At 36.0% G+C, this 21,506-nt stretch overlaps 1 protein-coding gene across 4 annotated transcripts in view; it reads right to left on the bottom strand.

The window, feature by feature from the left end:
* Window positions 1–1,304: 1,304 nt before the first annotated feature.
* IL33 (interleukin 33) overlaps window positions 1,305–21,506 on the bottom strand; it is a 38,764-nt gene continuing 18,562 nt past the window's right edge. Inside the window, exons 1-9 of one of the 4 annotated variants that reach the window (XM_045580200.1) lie at window positions 16,261–16,652; window positions 13,610–13,717; window positions 7,923–8,048; window positions 7,054–7,191; window positions 6,171–6,245; window positions 5,665–5,772; window positions 4,870–4,920; window positions 3,453–3,550; window positions 1,305–1,644 (exon numbers count right to left, since the gene is read on the bottom strand). In XM_045580200.1, the coding sequence (XP_045436156.1) occupies window positions 1,441–1,644; window positions 3,453–3,550; window positions 4,870–4,920; window positions 5,665–5,772; window positions 6,171–6,245; window positions 7,054–7,191; window positions 7,923–8,048; window positions 13,610–13,694 (885 nt within the window). In that variant the 5' untranslated portion in view covers window positions 13,695–13,717; window positions 16,261–16,652 and the 3' untranslated portion in view covers window positions 1,305–1,440. Of the gene's footprint in view, window positions 1,645–3,452; window positions 3,551–4,869; window positions 4,921–5,664; window positions 5,773–6,170; window positions 6,246–7,053; window positions 7,192–7,922; window positions 8,049–13,609; window positions 13,761–16,260; window positions 16,653–21,506 lie in introns of those variants that run through there. The other 3 variants (XM_045580199.1, XM_045580201.1, XM_045580202.1) reach the window with 3 other exon arrangements.

The raw sequence follows: 21,506 nt of genomic DNA, 5'->3' as shown, positions 1-21,506 counted from the left end.
TTAGTAGTGGAAATGTTATTATGGTTGAGTATAAATTATTTTACTACCTTAGTAACAGTAAAACACAAAAATGTTTTAAAAATATTGCTATCAATAAGTTTATGTAAAATTTTATATCAGCTAGACAAAGCAGAATAAAAGTTCTGGCATTCATATGTCAGGTGATTTGGAAATTAAGCTTGGGATACCAAAGGTATATCAAGAACACAGTTGGTCAAAAGAAATGAAGGTAAAATAGAAATCAAATACATATTTCATTGTAAGTTGGGTCATTTGTAAGTTGGACAATGAAGGGTTAGGAGGAATTTTATCCAAGGTGATAAGTATATAAAAAGTCATTGATCTCTGGAAGTTTGGGTCAGAATGACATGGTATGCCACAAACATGAGGGCTAGCCAGTTAGTGAAATTGTAATATTGTGTAATATTGATTTTGTGTTTCATCTTGGACTTTTGTCCCCACCATGGTCCTTGGATGCCCTAACCTAAATTGTGGCTTAGTGCTTTTTCAAAAAAACTGTTTTAGTTTATTCCTAATGATTCTAATTATAGGTCTGAATTAAAATTTATTTCACTTCCTAATGCAAGAATGCCTTGCTTTATTTATAGTTAACTTGGTCTTATAAAAATAAGAATTTTAAAATGAAAAATTAGTAGTGAAATCACCCACTTCACAAATCTGTACTGGATTTATTTTTCTTAATTTTGAAATTATCATATATATATATATATATATATATATATATATATATATATATATATATATATATATATAACCTGCCTAGTCTTGTAGGCACCTGAAGTTTTGGGCATCTACTAATTTGGAATTTGTGAAGTAGTCACTCTATGCAGCATCTGGTTTTTACTAGCAGCTATTGTGTTTGAGCCCATTGTTTGGAACCTGGGAAAAGTATGTCCACATGTAGCTCTTTAAAATGGATCTATGTCTGTCAACTGAAGGACTTTTATAAATGCATATAAGTACAACCAATGGACATAAAACTCTGGGGAGGGAGGGGATGTGTGGGAGGGAAGGAGGGGGGCAAAAAAATCAATAAAATATATTAAAAAAATAAATAAAATAAAATAAAATGGATCTATGTCTGAAATGAGACTTGAGCTAAAGCTTGTTTCTTTCCAGAGATCTCAGCTCTAAATATAAAGTTCTCTCTGGACTGAAAGTAGAAAAAAGTAAAGGTCTGTATGTCTTTAGAATATTGGCGGGTTGCTTTAACAATACCCTATTTAATATACGAATATTTGTATTGAATATGCAGTAATACAGAGGGAAATAAAAAACAGAACTGAGGATTACAAATATATACAATTTTAACATAAAATGCATAAAACATTCCACAGCATGTTAAGCACTCTCCATTTCCCTTAAATGTTATCTGTCTGTCTGTCTGTCTCTCTCTCTGTCTCTCTCTCTCTCTTACATTTAAGAGAGCTTAAATCTGATATTCTCTCTTATTAAATGGTCAGTCTTGTCCTTTAAATTAATTAGACTAAGATGGTTATTCTCTACTCCTATAAACAGTCCGGGATTGTTCATACATTCAAAGGAAACACATGACGAGGGCCCGAGCTCTGTATGAAGAAGAAATAAAGTCTGGTCTGGCAACGAGTTTTCATATTTTTGTAGCTGTGGAAACAAGAGAGAAAGCAACCAATATGTGAGTAGGAAGTCCAGAGTCAACTCCATACCCCTGTATTAGAAAATAAAGGGGAATAATTACTTATAATTTGGTGTTTTTAGCAAAGCTGCTTAATGAGCAGGGGATGGAAGGGTTGGAAGTAGAGGGTCAAAGTGGGAAAATTTGATTTGATTCACTAATAATATACTTTGAGAGACATATGGCTTAAAATGACTGGATCTATATGCAATAGTTCTGGATTTGTACCCCTGATTTGCCACATATTAACTCTGAGATCTGGGCACATTGCTTTACTTCTCAGGCCTCATTTTTTATTTTTATTTTTTATAAAACTTACCTAGTTTTCTAGATCAGTCAGCCCCTAATTTACCCACAAATATGTGAGTGATAAAAATGATTATTATCTTAAGCCACTAAGTGTTGGGATGTTTTGTTACACAGCAATACCTGACCAATACAGTAACTCTACTATAGTTACTGTGAGAATTAAATGATATAGTAGTTATATAACATTTAGCATAGTGTTTGATATATAATAGAGCTCAGTATGGGTCAGCTCTTATTGCTGAGTAATTATATGCCAAACACTGTTATATATACTCAAGAATGTTTTGTTAAGGGAGATGTTAGTTACCATCAGTGTTTATATTAATACCTTACATGGCTGTATGAGTTAGCTTTATAATTTTGTGTATATAATTTATCTTCTATATTAGACTTTTATGTTTTCTTACTTGTCTCCACCTTTGGCTTCTTTGTTACTTAATCTATAGTAATAAAAGCATAATATGCTAATTAGAATCACATCCTTCTGGATGAAGCTAGGGCTGTGAGGGAAGCCCGATTCCCAGGTGCCAGAGGGAAGCCGGGTATGTGCCCTGACTGGGAATCAAACTGTGATTTCCTGGTTCATCGGTCGATGCTCAACCACTGAGCCATGCCAGCTGGGCTGTTTATAATTCTTCATGACCAATATAATACTGCCATTTACTAACTGAAGAAGACTATGCAGTGAATCCTATGAATAGAATGTAGATTGTTATGCTACCTATAAATCTTGGCATATGGAAATGTTTATGACCTTCCCTTTAGTAGGCTTAGAGTATAAAGTTATTTATACTCTATAAATAACAAAACTATATTTTACAAAGAAACACTTCCTAGAAGAACACAATACTTCCTAAAGCCAAATAGGAATGATTGAGGTCATTCTATATAATAGTGCTTCTCCAACTTTAATGTGCATTTGAATCTCCTGGAGATTTATTAAAATGCTGATTCTAATTCAATTGTGAGGGAGCCTAAAATTCCACTTTTTTTTTGCAAAAAAACTTCTGTTTTATTTTCACATTTTACATCTCTTGTGAATGCATACATATGCCAGTTCTTTATATACAACAAAAACCCTACCTATAAGAGCATCTGAGAAATATAGTGTTCCTTTTCCAGATCCTATAGACTCTAAGAGGTGTCAAGCATGAATGGTAAATGGCAGTCGACCATATGTGGCATGCAAAGTATTTCTGTTTTGAGTATGAAAGTGATGTTTTTCCTACTACAGCTTGGTCTTTCTCCTTGACAATGAAATTCCACATTTCTAACATGCTCCCAGGGGAGGCTAAACTGCTGGCAGAGACTAGACTTTAAGTAGCTCCAAGAGCAAGATATTGGTAGTAACTCATTGTGTTTTATGTACAATAGCACAAACAAAAATCCTTCTTCAAAATATCCAAACACCCAAATCCATACAAACTACTGATATTAATCACAATAGTTAAGTGCATATTTCTGTTACCTCCACAGAGTGCTCCTTGTTGTTGGCATGCAGCAAGAAGTTTTTGTTATTTGCAGGACTTATCCTTACCATTAATTTGTGACCATCAACATCATCACCTTGCAATTAAAAAAATGTAAATTATAAGTTAAAGATTGTAACTAATTTTAACTTAAACAAACTTAACAACCAGAAAACAAGTTTACAATGTCATGTAAAATAACTACTTCATTCAGCAACATGTCTCTTAGAAATTTATACCTAAATGAAACTAAAGAGTCATTGAGTAAGTAGGGGATAATTCCAAGCCCCTTGAGAAGAGAGGTTAGTTTTCTTACATGCTTTCTAATTGTAGAATTGGAACTCTAATGAGTATTTCTCTGAGTGTTTGTCTGTCTGCATGTAAAGCCACAGATAGTTGTCCCCCAACATTCAACTCCTTTTCTTGTGATATAATAGAACATATTTTTGTAGCTAAGTGTAGCAATGTGACTAAGTTCTGACCAATGTGAGGTGAGTTGAATGTCAGGTGTAACTTCTAGGTTGTGTCCTAAAAGGGAAAGAGAATTCACATACCCATTTTTCTCTGCCCATCTAATTGGATATTGTCATGGGGGCAAATAATTTTTTGTTGTTGTGAATCCTCACTTGAGGATATTTTTTCCCATTGATTTTTAGAGAGAATGGAAGGGAGGGGAAGAGATAGGGAGATAGAAACAATGATGTGAGAGAGACATAGATTGGTTGTCTCCCACACATGCTCTTACTAGGGCAGGGATCTAGCCTGCAACCAAGGTATGTGCCCTTGACATGAATTGAATCCAAGACCCTTTAGTCTGAAGGCTGACATTGTAACCACTAAGCAAAACTGGCCAGGGCTAAAGTAATCTTAAAACATGTAGATCAGGGGTGGGGAACGTCCAGTCCATAGGCAATATAAGCCCCAGAAATAATTTGGTCTAGCCCTGACAAGGCATTAGGGGTGAGTTAATTAAATGTTTGACCAATTATAGCAGACTAATTTTTAGGTTGATAATTTTGTATGCCCCTCAAATGATGTTTTAAATACTCAAATGACCCATGGAAGAAAAAGATTCCTCACCCCTGATGTAGGTGTTAGCAGAGCCACAAAGAGAGAAGGAGCTAAATTCATGGACATCCTATTCAATAGAGCTCTCATCCCAGCCCTGGTTTAGACAGAATTAAAATTTGTGTAGCTTAGCACCCATTATTCTGGGTCTCTTAAATGTAGCTAAACATTTATCCTATAAAAATGCAAAATGGTTGGAATGGAGTAAATCCTCTAAGAATCTAAGATTTCACTATGAGCTTGGGCTGGAGAGAACCTTCAGAGACAGCCTCCCTTTCTACATGGAGCGTTTTTGGATTTATTTTTTGTCAAATTCAAGAATTCAAACATTATATCTATTCAAATTACCTGTTTCACTTGCAGGTGACTGTGAGTTATAGTAATGGAATAATACTTTGTCTGAAAGAGAATGCATAAAATCAAAATAATGGTATATTCTGATGAATTCCCCATAAAATACTTAAAATATTGTTCATAGCACACACACACACACACACACACACACACACACACACACACATATATATATTTTAATCCTCACCCAAGGATATGCTTATTGATTTGAGAGAGAGAGAGAGAGAGAGAGAGAGAGAGAGAGAGAGAGAGAAGAAACATTGATATAAGAGAGAACCATCAATCAGTTGCCTTCCATACTCACCCCAACTGAGGAAGAATCTACAACCTAGGTATGTGTCCTGATCAGGAACCCCTCCCCACTTCTTTCCTCCTTCTCCCACCTCCCACAACATTTTGGTGTATAGAATGAAGCTCTAAACAGCTGAGCCACCCAGCTAAGGCAGACATACTAATATTTGAGGATTTACTTTGGTGACATTGATAAGATTAGATAGATCTAGTAAGTAATTTAGCAATATCAAATATATATGGTCCTCCTTCCATCTTTCACAACAGACACCACTTCTCAATGTCAGTGTTCTTTCCTCCTGATGAACGCTTACTAAGCTTTGTAATCCTCCTCAACACAGTGATATTCAAGCATCTATTGCCAACTCATCACAGTTCACACACAACAGAAGATCCATTTTCCATATCTGAGTTAATCCATTATTAATGGTTTGGTAAATTTATTTTTTTACTTATTAGTAATCACTATATCATTATAGACAAAAGGAAATATTCTACCTTTCTCATCTTTTCCCCTCAAATCTTCAATATAGATCTCATAACCTCCATCCGAAAAAACAAAAGTAATGGCTTGATCATTGTATGTGCTCAGGGAAACACAACGCTCTGTAACAAGTGAAAATCTTGTCATTAAGAATACAAAAACTTGTTCTCATAAACAATTATTTAGCATTTAAAAAAAATGCCTCCCCAAAGGCTTTTTATTATAGTTATTTGAGCTGTACTTTGTCCATTGCTGTTGGATGGATAAAAACCTTTGGTGCAAGTTTAACATAGCTCAAAGCTGAACTGTACCACCTGAATGGGATTAAAGGCACCAATTTATTGCATGAAGGATGTGGGAGGCCATGCGAGTATATTTATGGGAGGTTTTGGTTGGGAAGAAAGAAACTGGAAAAGTGACAGGCATTGCCTGAGGAAACCCCGGCTTCCTGGTTCCCCATGGACTAGGGAATTGTAGGTAAGAAGGGACAGAATTTAAATAGACATGGATAAATAAATACCCATCTGTAAGGTGTGGAGTTGTTCTGAGACTTGCAATAGTCCTGGAGAACACAGTTGTGAGCCCCTTCTGAACTCTGGCAAAATAACAGAGACACTGAGAGCAGTACTCCCAACTTTTTAAAATGTTTCAACATACATGGAAAATTATAATATTTCAATGATGTAAATTGAAGTAGATTTAGAAACTATCTATATGGGTCCTGGGGAAGAAAATATTATATTTTCTTTACATTATAGAATTATGCTAAGAAAAATATACAAAATATTAATGAGTATGTTAAACGTTGAATTTGTATGTAAACTTCTAAAGTAAAATGAATTAAAAATACTTAGGGAACAATTTCAGTATTTTTCTGGGAATTTAAGACATTTATGTCAGGAATAATACTTGAAATGGCAATTGCAATTCCTAGTCAAGTTTCTCAGTTGATCTCTTCACTTCTTGATAGTCACAGTCAATTTGGACTTAATTTACTCAGTTGGTGATGCAACTTAAAATAATTTTAACAACTATTTAAACTATTTAGTTGAAATTATACTTAAAATACTTAATAGCCCCTTCTTTTTTATTGTCAAAATGTTGAAATTTGGGGGAATAATGTATTGGGTTCCCCCTCCCCCACAAAGAATAATGTATTTTCCCCAGGAATAATGTATATGGAATTCCAATCCATAGCAGACATTTCAAAATAACAATGGAGTGCTAACTATAGAATGTGTATGCATTGTTAGAGCAGTTGCCCTGCACTTATTTTAAATAACCACCTAATGGGCACATCAGCAGAAAATGGACAAAAATTTATAATATTCTTGAAGACATAGACTTGGGGCTGCTTCCTACCTCCCTCCTCTCACCCATACCACCCCTTTAACCAGTCACACCTAGGATTCTTGATGATTCATCCCTTGTTCTAGTATTTCCTTGGGCACTAAAGGCAAAGCCCCTTGTCGATTGTCCAAATCGTTCCAGGCGTGTCTGATAGGTAGCGAGTAGCCGATTTTGCTCATTGTAATCTTCAGCTGCAAGACAGATGGAGTTAGGAGTGGACTATAAGTGCTCACTCTGCCCAGATCCCCTCTCCACCCCCTCTACCCCCACTTGAAGAGTCACAGTCATGGCTGCTTGCTGACAGTGGTGACTGACCCCAGGACTTTGGCCACCCCATGGTTAGAAGAGCTCAGTACCTCTTGGCCCTCTTACACTCCAGAAGGGCACCACCCACTGGAGTCCAGGTGGGAAAAAACTAGTTACCCATGTCTCAACACCCAAAAGGCAACCACTATGAACATTTTAGTTTATTGTACTTCCTTTAAATGAAAAAAAAAATCACCTAAGAGATATTGTTAATATACAGGCATACCTCACTTTATTGCACTTTGCTTTATTGTGTTTTACAGATGTTGCATTTCTTACAAATTGAAGGCAAGGCCCTCTACCAGTGAAGGATTACAACTTACTTGATTGTGGTGGGCTGGAACTAAACTCGCATATTCTCGAGGTATACCTATATATATTATTTTATGTCCTCTGTTTTCACTTAACATTATAACATAAGTATTTCTCCCATTATATTAAAAACTCTTTATAAACCTTTTTAAAAATGGCTTAAAAGAATTTATTATCTTTACTCTTTCCCAGAAGGAAAATTTGTGTGAGGGAAAAAATTTACATACCTAAATGTAGAAATTGAAGGCAAAAAGATGCTCATCACTATATTAAAGAATTACCAGGAATTGTAGTTTTCCCTTACCTGAGTTTGGTGAATGCCTTTTGGTGGTTTCTTTCCTAAAGTAACAAGCTTTTTTTTCTATGATAAGGCCAGAGCGTAGCTGCATAAAGTACACCTGGCAAATTTCTTCACCCTTCTGTTGGGATTCTAAACAAACAAACAAAAAAAGTGATATTGTTTCATTCCATTCATTTTCTTTTTCTTTTTCTAAAATATATTTTTATTGGTTTTAGAGAGGAAGGGAGAGAGAGAGAGAGAGAAATATCAATAATGAGAGAGAATCATTGATTAAATGCCTCTTACACGCCCTACACTGGGGATCAAGCCCACAACCTGGCATGTGCCCTGTCTAGAAATCAAACTGTGACCTCCTGGTTCACTGGTCAGCACTCAACCACTGAGCTACATTGTCTGGGCATTCATCCACTTTCATTCTTTAATAAACCCTGAGTGTAGCAGACCAAGAAAGAAACTGCAGATCCATGGTATTTTGTTAGAAACTTTTGGGTCATTTGTGTTTCAAGATTTAGAGTTTTTTAGATATTAGAATTGTCATGTGGAACATATATTTAGCACTCCCAGCAGGGACTAGGGCAATAACCCAAATCAAAAATTAATAATATTGTAGTGAAATATGGAAAATTGTATATAAGGTGGAATAAAGACCTCATGGTAATTCAGCTCAGGCTTTAACTGTTAAGTGAATTTAGGTCATATTTTGCTGTCAAAAGAGTTATAAAAGACTTTAGGTCTTTAGAAAAAAAATTTGTTTTTCAGAATTCAATATAAGGGAGTGTGGACCTACATCCAACATATATTATTCTTTGCTTCACTGAGGGGAGATTCTTATGATCATATAAAGTTTGGAATCTTTTCTGGTTATTGATTTTAAAAATAGCTGTCATTTACTAAGTGTCTGCAGTGAATCAACCCAAATAATTGTACCAATAATTTTACCTACTATGTCATGTAATCCTTCATAATAATATAGCAAGCAAAGCAGGTATTATCCTTCTCATTTTACAGATGATGATCTAGGAGTCATGACACTTACCAAAGTTACAGGTCTGGTGAGAAGTTGTGACTCAAGTGTATCTAATATCAAAGATACTTTTTACACCCAGCTGGTGTGGTTCAGTGGTTGAGCATTGACCTATGAATCTGGAGGTCACAGCTCAATTCCTGGTCAGGGCACATGCCCGGGTTGCAGGCTTGATCCCCAGTAGGGGGCATACAGGAGGCAGCCGATCAATGATTCTAATCACTAATGTTTTTATCTCTTTCTACCTCTTCCTTCCTCTCTGAAATCAATTATATATATAATTATATATATATATATATATATATATATATGTATATATAATATATTCTTTCCATCTGCCTCTATCTAAGAAAATATTACAGTACAATTTTAGGGACTAACAAAATATAAGCTCAAATTAAATCATTTGAATTAAAAATATTAATTATCAATAATTCTAATTTTATTAGAATTTAATTTAATTAACCAAAGAAAAATTAAAGTCTAAAATAAAAAAATTGCTACTTTGAAATTACAAAAAGACTTTCAGTGTCAAGTAGAAATGAAAGTTATAACACCTGAGTCAAAGGAGCTCAACTCTCAACATTATAGTAAGTAAATGAGTTATCAAGCAATTTCAGAAAATGAAAATAATTACTTGTGACTTTGGGATCCATTTTATGATTTTTTTTTTATTCTCTAATATTTGCATTACTAGTATGCTTTTTAAAGTCAAGTAGAATAAACATTTGTTAGCTACCATTTTGAATTATCTATATTTTGCCTCCAATTTAGATGGGCATCTACCTTCAACTGTCTGAACAGGGCAAGATCACTTAATTGTACTCATACCCACCCTGGAATTCCTTAACATTACTTCAAATTCAGAAATATCAACTATGGTATTGCACATTAATATAACGTTTTTAGAGTTAACAAAGATAATTTACAAAGCTGTGCCAGAGCCAGCATTGAACTTGGTCTCCTGATAACTAATTTAATACAATATTTTATTTACTGTGTCAGTTTTCTCTTCAGACCTAAAAGGTATAAGATGATACCGCAAGTATTCTCATTCCTTATATGCTTATCAGTATCCCATAGGGACATGACAGACATGTCTTATATTCAGAGTGGACTCTGTGGGGAGTGGAATATGGGTCTTGGGTAGTTAGAAGTGAGGATCAAGATATTAAAGTATTGTGGATGTACAAGAAGAGTCAGGCTAAAGATATGGATGTACAGGACAAACAATGGCTGTAATTCATTGGGGGTGATTATAGTTGTGTTAAAGATACTTTACATGGAGTATTTGAAAGAAGATATACTTTGGTGTTCAGGGCAGCTGGAAATGTGGTATGTGGGTTGTGTTCTCAGGAGGAAAGCACATAGCTGACATGGCCATGGGCACAGTGTAGGAGAGTGCTCCATTGGGGTCAAAGGCCCAGGTCAAGCTTACGTAAGGGCTGTTGCCACTTTCTCAATCTCCATCATATTTGCTGTGTGAGGGCAGTGTCTTATTATAGCTTTTAAGAAAATAACTAATTTCACCATAGCATCAGCATGTTGAAATTCTCAGGCATTTCTGGGAAGTAAATGGGGAGGGGCTTGGAAATCTGCCTGTAATTTTGCCACTTGGAGACCCAAACTATGGCTGACAGGATCTATAGAAGCAAATCACTTCATCTTTCATTTCTTCCCCAAACACTTTTCACCATGGTGTCTTCTCATTGCTTACTACCTTTTACCTGTCTGTGGCATTTGACTTTAGGGACCACATCCTTCTTCCTTTATTGTCAGGTCAACAGTTTCCTTAGATTCTTCTTGTTCCTCTCTGATCAGTCCGTCTTGATCTCTCTGTTAGTTCTTTCTTCTTTACCTTGATCCTAAATATTGGTGTTCTTCAGAATTTTGCCCTTTGCCTTTTCCTCTCACTCTAGACTTTTATTTCTGAGCAATCTTGCTTGCTTCAACAACTTCAGTCATCTTTTTATATACTGGCGACTCCTCAAACTGTAACTCTACCTTTATTCTCTCTCCTTAGTTTTATATCTGTTGCTCTTTCTCCACAGGGCATTTTGACTTCAGCTACCATAAAACATCTCTATCTATATAAAGCCTCCTTAACTCTGGATACCTCTACCTGGATGGTCTATACCTCCTCCAAATTAAAATTATATTCACAATAATAATTTTTTTTTACCCTTTCCTACCCCCAATATATTCTTCCTGAATTCACTATCTTGAAAAACAGCACCACTGTCTACCATTGTCTGCCCAATTCTTAAATCAGTAAGTTGAGAAACATCCATTTTTCCTTCTTTCTCTCTTAATTTCTTTTATATGTCACTAAATCTTCATGATTTCACCTTCTGACAGTATGTGAAGTTTAGTCCTTCCTTTACTTTCTGTTGTTTTAGGTCAGGCCCTCATTATTAGTCCCCTAGATGAATGTAGTAAACTTCTGACAAGTCTTAGTTTCTACGCATGTCCCCTCAGTCTCTCTTCACACCACCACCAGTGTGACTTGTCTAAAATAAAAATATCTTGTAATTCCCCCCAATTAAACATTTCCAATGATTCTCTACTGTCCACAAACTACTTCACTGTAACAAAAGATTTTCCATGGACAGACACAAACTAGTGTGTGATCTCTGCCCATCTTTATCTCCAACTGTTGCATGTAGGAATATGAGCCAGTGTTACTAGATCTTCAGATTTTTTTTTCTTCAAAATAACACATTCAGATTTTTATACAAAATCCTAATCTATAATTGTTGCCTCAATTAAAAAACAACATCAATAATAGCATTCAGGCCAAATAAAATACTTCTGCTGGGTGAATCTCTCAAGGCTCTCTATATTGTGACCTCTGGCTGTATACATCCAAAAGCTGGATTGTCAGGGAAGGCAAAGAATTGATGGATGGGGGAGAAGAGGAAGTAGCAGAGGAGAATAGACTGACTTTGGGGAGTAGCCTCCTGTAAACTTGGAATGGGATGATTTTTAGGAGGGGCTTTCCTCTAGCTCATGAAGTGTTCCTGTATCTCCTTGGCACTAAAAATGAAATGGCGTAGTGGTGAACAGAACTCATAGGGAACCTGACTGTGTGGATACCTACAGTGGTTCGATAATGAGTTTTGTGGCATTATGAGCTGTGGATTGTGTCAGATCATGTTAGATCAAGGGAGGAAAAGTAATTAAAATTAGTTTTTTTAATTTTAATTTTTTTGCTTGAGGGCTCAGAGCATTTTCTTTGGAAAAATGTGACATTTATTGCACCCTGGATTTTGAGAAGTGGTTTATACCTGTTAACACACCTCACAGCTCTCAGGTTTGGAGCCAGGAGTGTTTACTAATAAATTATGACAATTTTAGTGTTAAATAGAGCCAATATTATTGATAAGGAAGATCTGCTAAGGGACAATTAAAATAATATGATATTAATATAAGTGATTTGGGGATACTTTCATTATTGTTTTTCTAAATGTTGTAAATAAGCCACTGCAACCTTAAAGAAGAAGTTACATTTTAACTTCTGTATCAGTGACACTAACTCTGCTGTAAACTCCAGCCTGCTCCCTTATTCCAGTATCTTAAAGAGTCTACATCTCCTGAGGTACAAAGACAATACATTATTTATTAAGAGGGAATTTGGGATGCAGAGTCATTTCCACTGAGTCACTGTTTCTACATAGAGCAGTTTGACTCAGACTCAGATAAAACAAAACAAAACACAACAACACAAAAAAACCTAACAACTGTGATTTCCTGGCCATATAGAAATCACAGCCAAATTAGTTTTTTCCCTGGTTACTAAAGAACACTGTGGGTGAGCCAGAGCCTTAGGGAGAATAGAAATGATGTACTTTAACACTGCTTTCTCTTCTGGCCTGAGAGATGTTCAGGGAAATGGAGAGGAGCCTACTATATTACATAGGATATGTAGTCTCCACCAGCATTCCTCATCCTCTGTTTTGGCTCTAGCCCACCAGGGCTCTCTTAACTCTTTTGTATAACTGTTCCTTATGATGAAAAAACATAAGTATAAAATTGTATAATTATTGCCTAGGATGGGTAATATAAGGATCAAAGAAGTATATAGCCCTTTCATCCTAAAGCTATGGCTTCTACTTGGTTCTTTTTACCCTTCAATTTAGTACAAACCCTTTGAGTTTGTAACTGAATAGAATTGAGCATTGTTTGGTCAAATCTGCTTCCTTTGGGGGTTGGATGATTCAAATATCTTCACTCATATTCTCTCATTTATCAAAAATTGCAAGTTAAGACCACAAGCTTGATACACCAAAGGTCTTAATAAATGTTTGTTGAATGAAAGTGGATCAATTTAAAATTTGTTAATTAATTGGGGGAAAGTCTTTGGGATTTGGTGGTAGGGGGTATGGTGGAAAGAAGGGATTGATATGAAGGGCTATAACTATGTTTATTACTATAAGCAGGTTTAAATTATCTGAACCATTCCTGTCCTGTGATGTATCAAATAAAAGTTGGCCATATGTAGTCTTTTTAAAACCAAATGCTGCTGTACTGCACACTTATGAGCCATCCCTTTCAATTTCAGCTCTTGTATTCTTAGTAACAGTAGCATGTATGAACATTTGATAGTAAAGATTTGATAACAGATAAAAATAGTGTGTAAAGTAATCAGAAATGCTTAATTCCTTACTTCTCAACCTGGAAGATTTTACTGAGACTTTTCCTGCTGAGTTGTTCATTTTTGCAGGGGGAATTTTAGTAGTTGAACACTTCATTTCAGGTCCTTTTTTTCAGGCTTCTGTTGGATTAAATATAGTATTAGTTCAATTGTCTGAACTTTAAAACAAACAGAAACAACTGTGGCTAAGTCAATATACAATTGATAACACACCACGAAGAGAAAATAATTCTTTTAGTAAAATTTGAACATAGTATTCTGAGTATGTATCTATGCTGGAATATAAGACAAAAAGAACTGCAAAGAAATCTTAAACTTTACATAGTGGTTTTGTTGTTGATGGTAATATTGGTATTGGAATTCTGAGACCATTTGTTATACCTTACGATACAGCAACTAAGTAGACGTTGGATAGAGGATTTTCACTATAGGAGAAATGACAAATATAAAATAAAAGAATCCAAGAAGGAATTCATATGATGTTAAATTTGAATCAGTAATGTTGGTATATCTATATCTTAGTTTCTTAGTACTTTTTTCACTAAAGGGAACTGGGACTCTAAATGTGGGCTGGGAAAGTAGAAGTGAACATGGAATATGTTGTTGTGCCAGAGGGCAGTGAATCATTCAAAAACTAGTGAGGTTGTGTCAAAAGGAAGCATGAAGATTCTCCTGCTGGCCAAATTTGGGACAATTTGACATCAAAAGGAATCATGATGTAATTGACTATAAGGCATTTGATGAAAAAACAAACAAAAAACAAACAAACCCACAAGTACATAGAATTTATCAAGAAAGAGTGAATGAGGAATTTATTTATTACAGAACAAATGACAAAATTAGAAAAATCACCATCTTCCAGTCCCCAATTTAATATTTGATCATCGGTGGACTGCAGTACTCTATTGAAAGACCCTGGAGTTCGCTGACATAAATTGCAGAAAGCTCCATATTCTTTCAGTAGGGTTCAGCAACCTGGCTTCATCATCAAGGTAAGACAAGTGATGCTGTGGTTTGTGGGGAAAATGGGACTTCTTCTCTAGTGTTAAAATCTCTCTGACATTGCTGAATTCTACTAGAAATTATTGCTTCCTTTATTAAGCATTGCCTTTTATTTTCTAGGTTAAAGAAAATAAAATCCAAATTATTGGATTGGGTACCATTGAAATCTCTTCATATTGCTCAGCTTTTCTGGTAGGGCAAGGAAGCAGCATTGAGTTCTTGGGTCAAAGGACTCATTGGAAGATAAACTTCACGCACCTTTATTTTTGTCCCTGGCCAACCCCAAATAGGCTAAAACTTTCTTGTCTAGATGGAAGGAGAATATTCCATGCAGCCATACTATATTCATACAGTTTCATGAACAAAATCCTTTAATGGTAGGACAATTGAGGACTCCCTCTTCTGCCCCTGAGAATGAATATTATCCTCACAGAGCTTGAGGGCCTCACATAAATCCTTATCTTCTTTCTCTGATTTTCTCACCTTCACTAATCAAGAACACTTAGAAGTATAGAGCCTTAGACATCATTTTACTGAGCTCCTAACTTTATAGATGAGTGGGCCAAGTAAAACTGAAAAATTAAGAGCCTTGCTCAGGACCACAAAAGTTGAACTGGGACCAGAATTTATCTGTTATGCCAGAGCTTCCTTGTCTCCTTTTCTTCCCCATCCAAATATAGGAATAAAAGAATCAGAACTGGGAATTTAACTTCAAATGCTTAGCTGGTTGTCCAACTTCTTTGAAATAATAAATTTTAATTTTTGAATATGGTAGTTAATTTTTCATCATAACATGGGATAGTGCAGGTCAGTAACCTTATTGTAGTTAAACTTTAAATTGTACAGAAAATAAGTCAAATGGTAACTGCACATAGTAGGCATTCAGGAATACTTCTTTACTGATAACATGAAAATTGCAGTGCTGATTTTTTTTCTCTTTTATCCATGGATCATTATGCCCTATAAAAATAATTCCCCTGAATACACATTAAAAAGCAAACAAACATAAAATGTTGCATTTTCAAATAAATCTGCAAAATGTCCCAATCTATATTCCATCTCTTGGGAAGTCAGAACTTACATTAGTATAGTTAAGGTGCTGACAGTTCTTCATTGAAGAATCATGGTATCTTTGTTTAACTATTTTCAGTAATTATTTGATTTTGTAAATAATAACTTGCTCTATTAATACCCCCATGGACTAGTTTAAGAGAACATACTTGGAGGAACTCTGCTCTAAACCTGCAGAGTTAAGCAAGGTATATTAGAAACTGCAATACTACACTTATGCTTGAGTCACTAACACAGAGAAAGCTGGCTGTTTTTTAAGAATCACATAAGTCAAAAGCATAGTCAGGAAATATTCTACTGCAATTCTACTGCTAGGAATTTATGCTACCAATGAAATTACAAAGATTTACCAAGAATCAGAGAATCCTATTCTAAAAATCAAAGCATTCTCTTTAAACAACCTACAAATCTTTTACTTAAAAAAAAAATACCATCACTCCTTTCACTATTTTTTCAGACTTAAAGTTTACTCTTTACTCTCCTATTTTTAAATAGAAATATTTCAGACTATATCGCAATATAAACATTTTTTGTGCTGCTTTGCCAATAACTTATGGCAAATATTTTTGCACACTGTTTATGATACTCACCTGTTATAAACATGAAGGGCTGGTTTCAAATGATGAGGTTTCCTGTTGTTAACACTTGGTAGTAGTTGAGGCAGTTATATCCCAACTCTACTTATATTCACACACTTGGATTAAGCAATATCAAGTGACAGCATTTGATGAATGAGGCAATGCAAATAGAGCCAGTTGAGTAGGTTAGAATGAATAAGAACATATTTTGTTCCCACAGCGAAATCCTAAACAGAGCTTTTACATCATTTTACCTGCAGTCCTTTCAACGAGTCTTCTCAGTTAATCATTAATGTTATCAAGCTCCTATGATATGGACTCTAGTTAGTGATTATTGAATTACAGAATTTAAAGGAACAGATTATTTAATTGCCTTTCTCTTTTCTACAAAGTTTAAAACTTGTGAAGTATTTTTTTCTGTTTATAAAATTTATGTATATGCACTTAGAAAATGTGTAATTGACAAGAAAACATATGCTATAGATTCTGAAGTTTTCTTTCAATGTAGAAATACTGTGCATATCTATTTTTTATAAAAAAGTAGAATCACACTACAAATATTTTGTAAGCTGACTTTTCTCATTTTCCAATTAACAGTATGAATACTTGAGATGTCAGAAATATTATTTTACAGGAAGCATTATAAATAGTATTCAATCATATAAGTATGCCAAAACTAATCATTTATTGATTAACACTTTGGCTGTTTCTAGTTTTTCTTTTCTTCTCTTTAAAATTTTATTTTTATTTTTAACAGTATTTCAGTTGTCTTCCATTTTACCCATTTTTGACTCCTCACCCAGCTCCTGCCCCACCTCAGGCCCCATGGATTATACATATATGCATATAGTTCTTTGGTTAATCTCTTGTCTCCTTTACCTCCTCTTCCCCCCCCCCCCAACATCACCAATGTTGCAACTGACAGCTGTGTGTGTGTGTGTGTGTGTGTGTGTGTGTGTGTGTGTGTGTTTCTGATTCTTAGTAAATCTTTGTAAGTTAATTGGTAGCATAAATTAGAATTTGTCATTGATGAGAGGTAAATAATAAATCCTAGCAGTAGAATTGCTGTACCAAAAGGTAAATGCATCTTCTAGTTTAATAAATATTACCCAATTAACTTTCAGTAGTTTGTATTGATTTATAATTATTTCAACAATCCAGGTTCATGCCTTTTTCTCTACTGCCTTAGCAGCAATGAGTGTTATCACCTTTAAAATGTTTGTCTTTCTAAAGAGAGGACAATACTTCATAGTTTCAAATTACTTTATTATTTAGTGAGATTGAGGATCTTTTTTAAAATATATTTGTTGTCAATTTAAATAAATTATTGATTTATATGAATTCTTTGTAAATTAAGAGATTAAATTTTTGCCTATGATATGTGTTGAAATTTTTTTTCCACTACAATTTATCTTTAGACTTTGTTAATGGTATTTTTCCCACACATTTTTCAAATATTCTGAGGTAAAATTTAATTAATGTTTTCTTTTAGAAATTCTAGATTTTGTGTCCTGCTTCTAAAAAATTCCCTCCTCTCTTCAAAGATTATAAATAAAGTAGAGGCCCTGTGCATGAAAATTCATGGACTGGAGGGGGATCCCTCAGCCCGGCCTGCCCCCTCTCATAGTCCAGGAGCCCTCAGGGGTGGGAGGCGACCTGGTGATCATGAGAAGGTGATGCCCCATCACACCTCTGCTGTTGTCACCGTCAGCAGTGCAGGCCTCGGCAAGCCCTGGCCACCTGAGCCCCGGGCGGCCCTAGGTGGTTGGGCAGCCGCCATCTGAGGCTTGCTTGCTCCCCTGGCCAGCCCTGGGCGGCTGGGAAGCTGCCATTTGAGGCTTGCCTGTGCCTCAGGCTGGCCCTCGGTGGCTGGGGAGCTGAGGTGACTGGGAGACTCCAGAGGTAGGTGCGTGGAGTGGCTGGGCCCACCTTGGGGTGGGCCTGGCCTTGCTGCGTGCCTGCCCAAGCAGGGCTGAGGGGACTGGGTGCTGCCATCTTTGAGGGTAGAGCAGTCAATTAGCATATTCCCACTTTATTGGCTCTGAGCACTACCATCTTTGCAATGGGCATGAGGGTCAATTAGCATATTCCCTTTTTATTAGATAGAATTATGATATTTTCTAAAACTCTTATAGCTTACTATTTAAAATCTAAATTTTTGTTTAACTATTACATTTAGTGTAAAGAATAGGCCTGGTTGGCATAACTGTGTGGTTGAACATCAACCTATGAACCAAGAGGTCACAGTTCTATTCTTGGTCAGGGCACATGCATGGTCTTTAGGCTTGTTCTCCAGTGTGGAGCATGTAGGAGACAGCCCATCAATGATTCTCTCTCATCATTGATATTTCTCTCTCTTTCTCTCTCCCTTTCCCTTCCTCTCTGAAATAAATAAAAAAATATATATATAAAAAGAGAATAGGTTAGATTTTTTTTACTCCCTAAGTGCTTATCCTAATTACATATGTGATCCAATTTAGACAAAGGTAAGTTTCATGTTATGCAGGGACCAGAAAGGCCTATGAGTACAATAATATGAACTTTGAATTTTATCCTATAGCCAACTGGAATCTTTTAAAGGTTTTTAAAGCAAGTGAGATATAATGAAAAATGTGTTTTGTGAATGTAACTTTAGGCCAGATAGGAAGGCATTAAAATAGCTTGACAAAATGTAGTGAGGACAGGCCAGGGCAATGTTAGTGAGACTGGTAAGGAGGGAATGAAGGTGATGAGAGCTGTAAGCATTTTATACAGTCCTAGTGTTACCAGACATGAAACAGGCCCAGAGCAGCCAGTAGTGTGTGGTTCTTGATTTGTGCAGAAAAAATTTCACAGCACAAATCCAGGTGATTTTGAGAGTATGCTTATTAAAGTGGGGACAGTGAAACAAGGAAGGGTGTAGGACCGAAGAAGAAACAGGAGGGAGCTTAGGTGGGGCTGCTTTGGCTCACTTGAGAAATAAAAGTCACGGTAAAGAAGTGAGTCTAGGTGGGGCAACTGTCAGCTCACTGGAAAGTCAGAGAAAGAAGGGCCATGGAAACAGGTTCAGGGGGTTAGCCTGGGACAAACTGCCGCTGCCCATGGCTCCCCTGATTGCAAGTTTCATGAGTTCCCTTAGAGTTTAAGAGAGTTTGTGAGGAGAGAAGAAGGAAAATGGAAAGGCATGAGCATGCTCCTGGGAAAAAGAGCATGCTCTTCATGCTCTAGGTCCTGCATCTTGAGGGATTTAAAGGCTGGGAGTTTAGGCAAGGTCTTAGAGGAGGATCTCAATAGAATATTCAATAGCTTTACGTTGAAACACCAAAATGAGATTTATTCCCTTAATTTTACCAGTCCTTGGGTGTGGTTGGCAAATGGCACTAATTGAATTTTTGCTATCTATCTTCCTTGAGTAGGGTGATTTAAGCTATTTACCCTCTGGTTGAGGAGAAGTATAAACCTTTTGCTCTTTTTTAGTTGTTACACATTTTTTTTCTTTTTCTTTTATTTTATTGATTAAGGTATTACATATGTATCCTGTCCTTATCCCCCCATTGCCTCCCTTTGACCGCCTCCCTCCTCCCTTCCCCGCTCATGCTCTCACCCTCTGGTGTCTGTGTCCATTGGTTATGCTTATATGCATGCATACAAGTCCTTTGGTTGATCTCTACACTTTTTTCTTAAAATTAAATCTTTATTGTTGAAAGTATTACATATGTCCCCTTCACACCTCTCCCTCATTGACTCCTTTTAGCCTGCCCTTCCCTTGCCTTCCTTCTAAGATTCCACAGTCTGTTCTATGCTTCTATGTTTCTGGATCTATTTTGTTCATCAGTTTATTTTGTTCATTAGATTACACATATGAGTGAGATTATATGATACTTGTCTTGTTCTGACTAGCTTATTTCGCTTAGCATAATACTATCCAGGTCCCTCCATACTGTCTCAAAGGGTAAGAGATTCTTCTTTTTTACTGCTGCAAAGTATTCCATGGTATAAATGTACCGCAGCTTTTTTATCCACTCGTTTATTGATGGATGCTTGGTCTGTTTCCAGATCTTAGCTATTGTAAATTGAACATAGGAATGCATACATTCTTTCTGATTGGTGTTTGGGGTTTCTTAGGATATATCCTTAGACATGGGGTCAATGGGTCAAATAGCAGTTCCATATTTAATTTTTTGAGGAAACTTCGTACTATTTTTCATAATGGTTGCACCAGTTGCATTCCCACCAGCAGTGTATAAGGTTCCCTTTTCTCCACATCGTACCCAGCACTTGTCATTTGTTGATTTGTTGATGGTAGTCATTTACTCTTAAGTGTCCTTGGGTAGAGGAGTTAGGATTTTGCAATTTACTACAATAGAATGGCTGTAAACCACTTGGTTGTTTAACTATCTGTCTCAGTTTCCCTATTCCACTTGTCCTGGTTTACCAGTCTGTCTCACTAGACAGGGTCCCAGAGATCTCTGTTCCAGCTCCACTAAATCACACAATCCCTAATGGGTAGGTAAGGTTACAATCTAAGTTTCACTCCCAATTCTGGGTTGTGTCTGCCAGAGAGCCTCCACAGCCCTTTTTAGCTCAGGACTGGGGGAGATGGGAGTTGAAGAGAAGTTAAGGTGGTGCCAGTGTTCAGGGTAGGAAACTCAGGTGTGGAGTTCATTGGCAGGGACAGGTAATGAGTATATGTGGGACAGGTGACATTTGAGATTCTTGAAGAACAATTATATGGACATTTTGGCAGGGAGCTGAAATTAAATTATGGGAGCAGGAGGCCAGAATTAGTTTATGTGCATTTCTTCTTCATTGTGAAAGCATAAGAATTGAAGATAGTGTAGGAATAAATGAGATTGTATTAACTGAGTGTGGAGCAGGAAGAGAAAGCATAGTTTTTCTAGATTAAGCATGTCAAACTTGTAGCCCAAGGTCCTCCTGCAGTCCACAAGGAATATTTTTGTGGCCTAGCCAATATAACAGTATGCAAGAAATGTCTTAATAAAAATTTTGTAACTTAATTTTTATAATATCCTGTTATACATAATTATTAATAAAGAATTACAACATTCGCTAATGACTGATTACTATAATCATGTTGCAATTCATTTCCCTTACGTGTTTTACACGCAGGCTCACCATTTCTCTCCACTACTACCGTAGCAGTGAATATTTTAGCAGCCGATTACCATGCCATTAGTCTTATACTGACTTGTTTGGTGTGAGCAACAGGAAATATTTCACTTTCAGAGAACAAGAAATATAGATTTATTTGCATTACA

This window comes from Pipistrellus kuhlii, unplaced genomic scaffold (assembly GCF_014108245.1).
Source record: "Pipistrellus kuhlii isolate mPipKuh1 unplaced genomic scaffold, mPipKuh1.p scaffold_m20_p_12, whole genome shotgun sequence".
Lineage (NCBI taxonomy): Eukaryota > Metazoa > Chordata > Mammalia > Chiroptera > Vespertilionidae > Pipistrellus > Pipistrellus kuhlii.
This window is presented reverse-complemented; position numbering and strand designations above follow the sequence as displayed.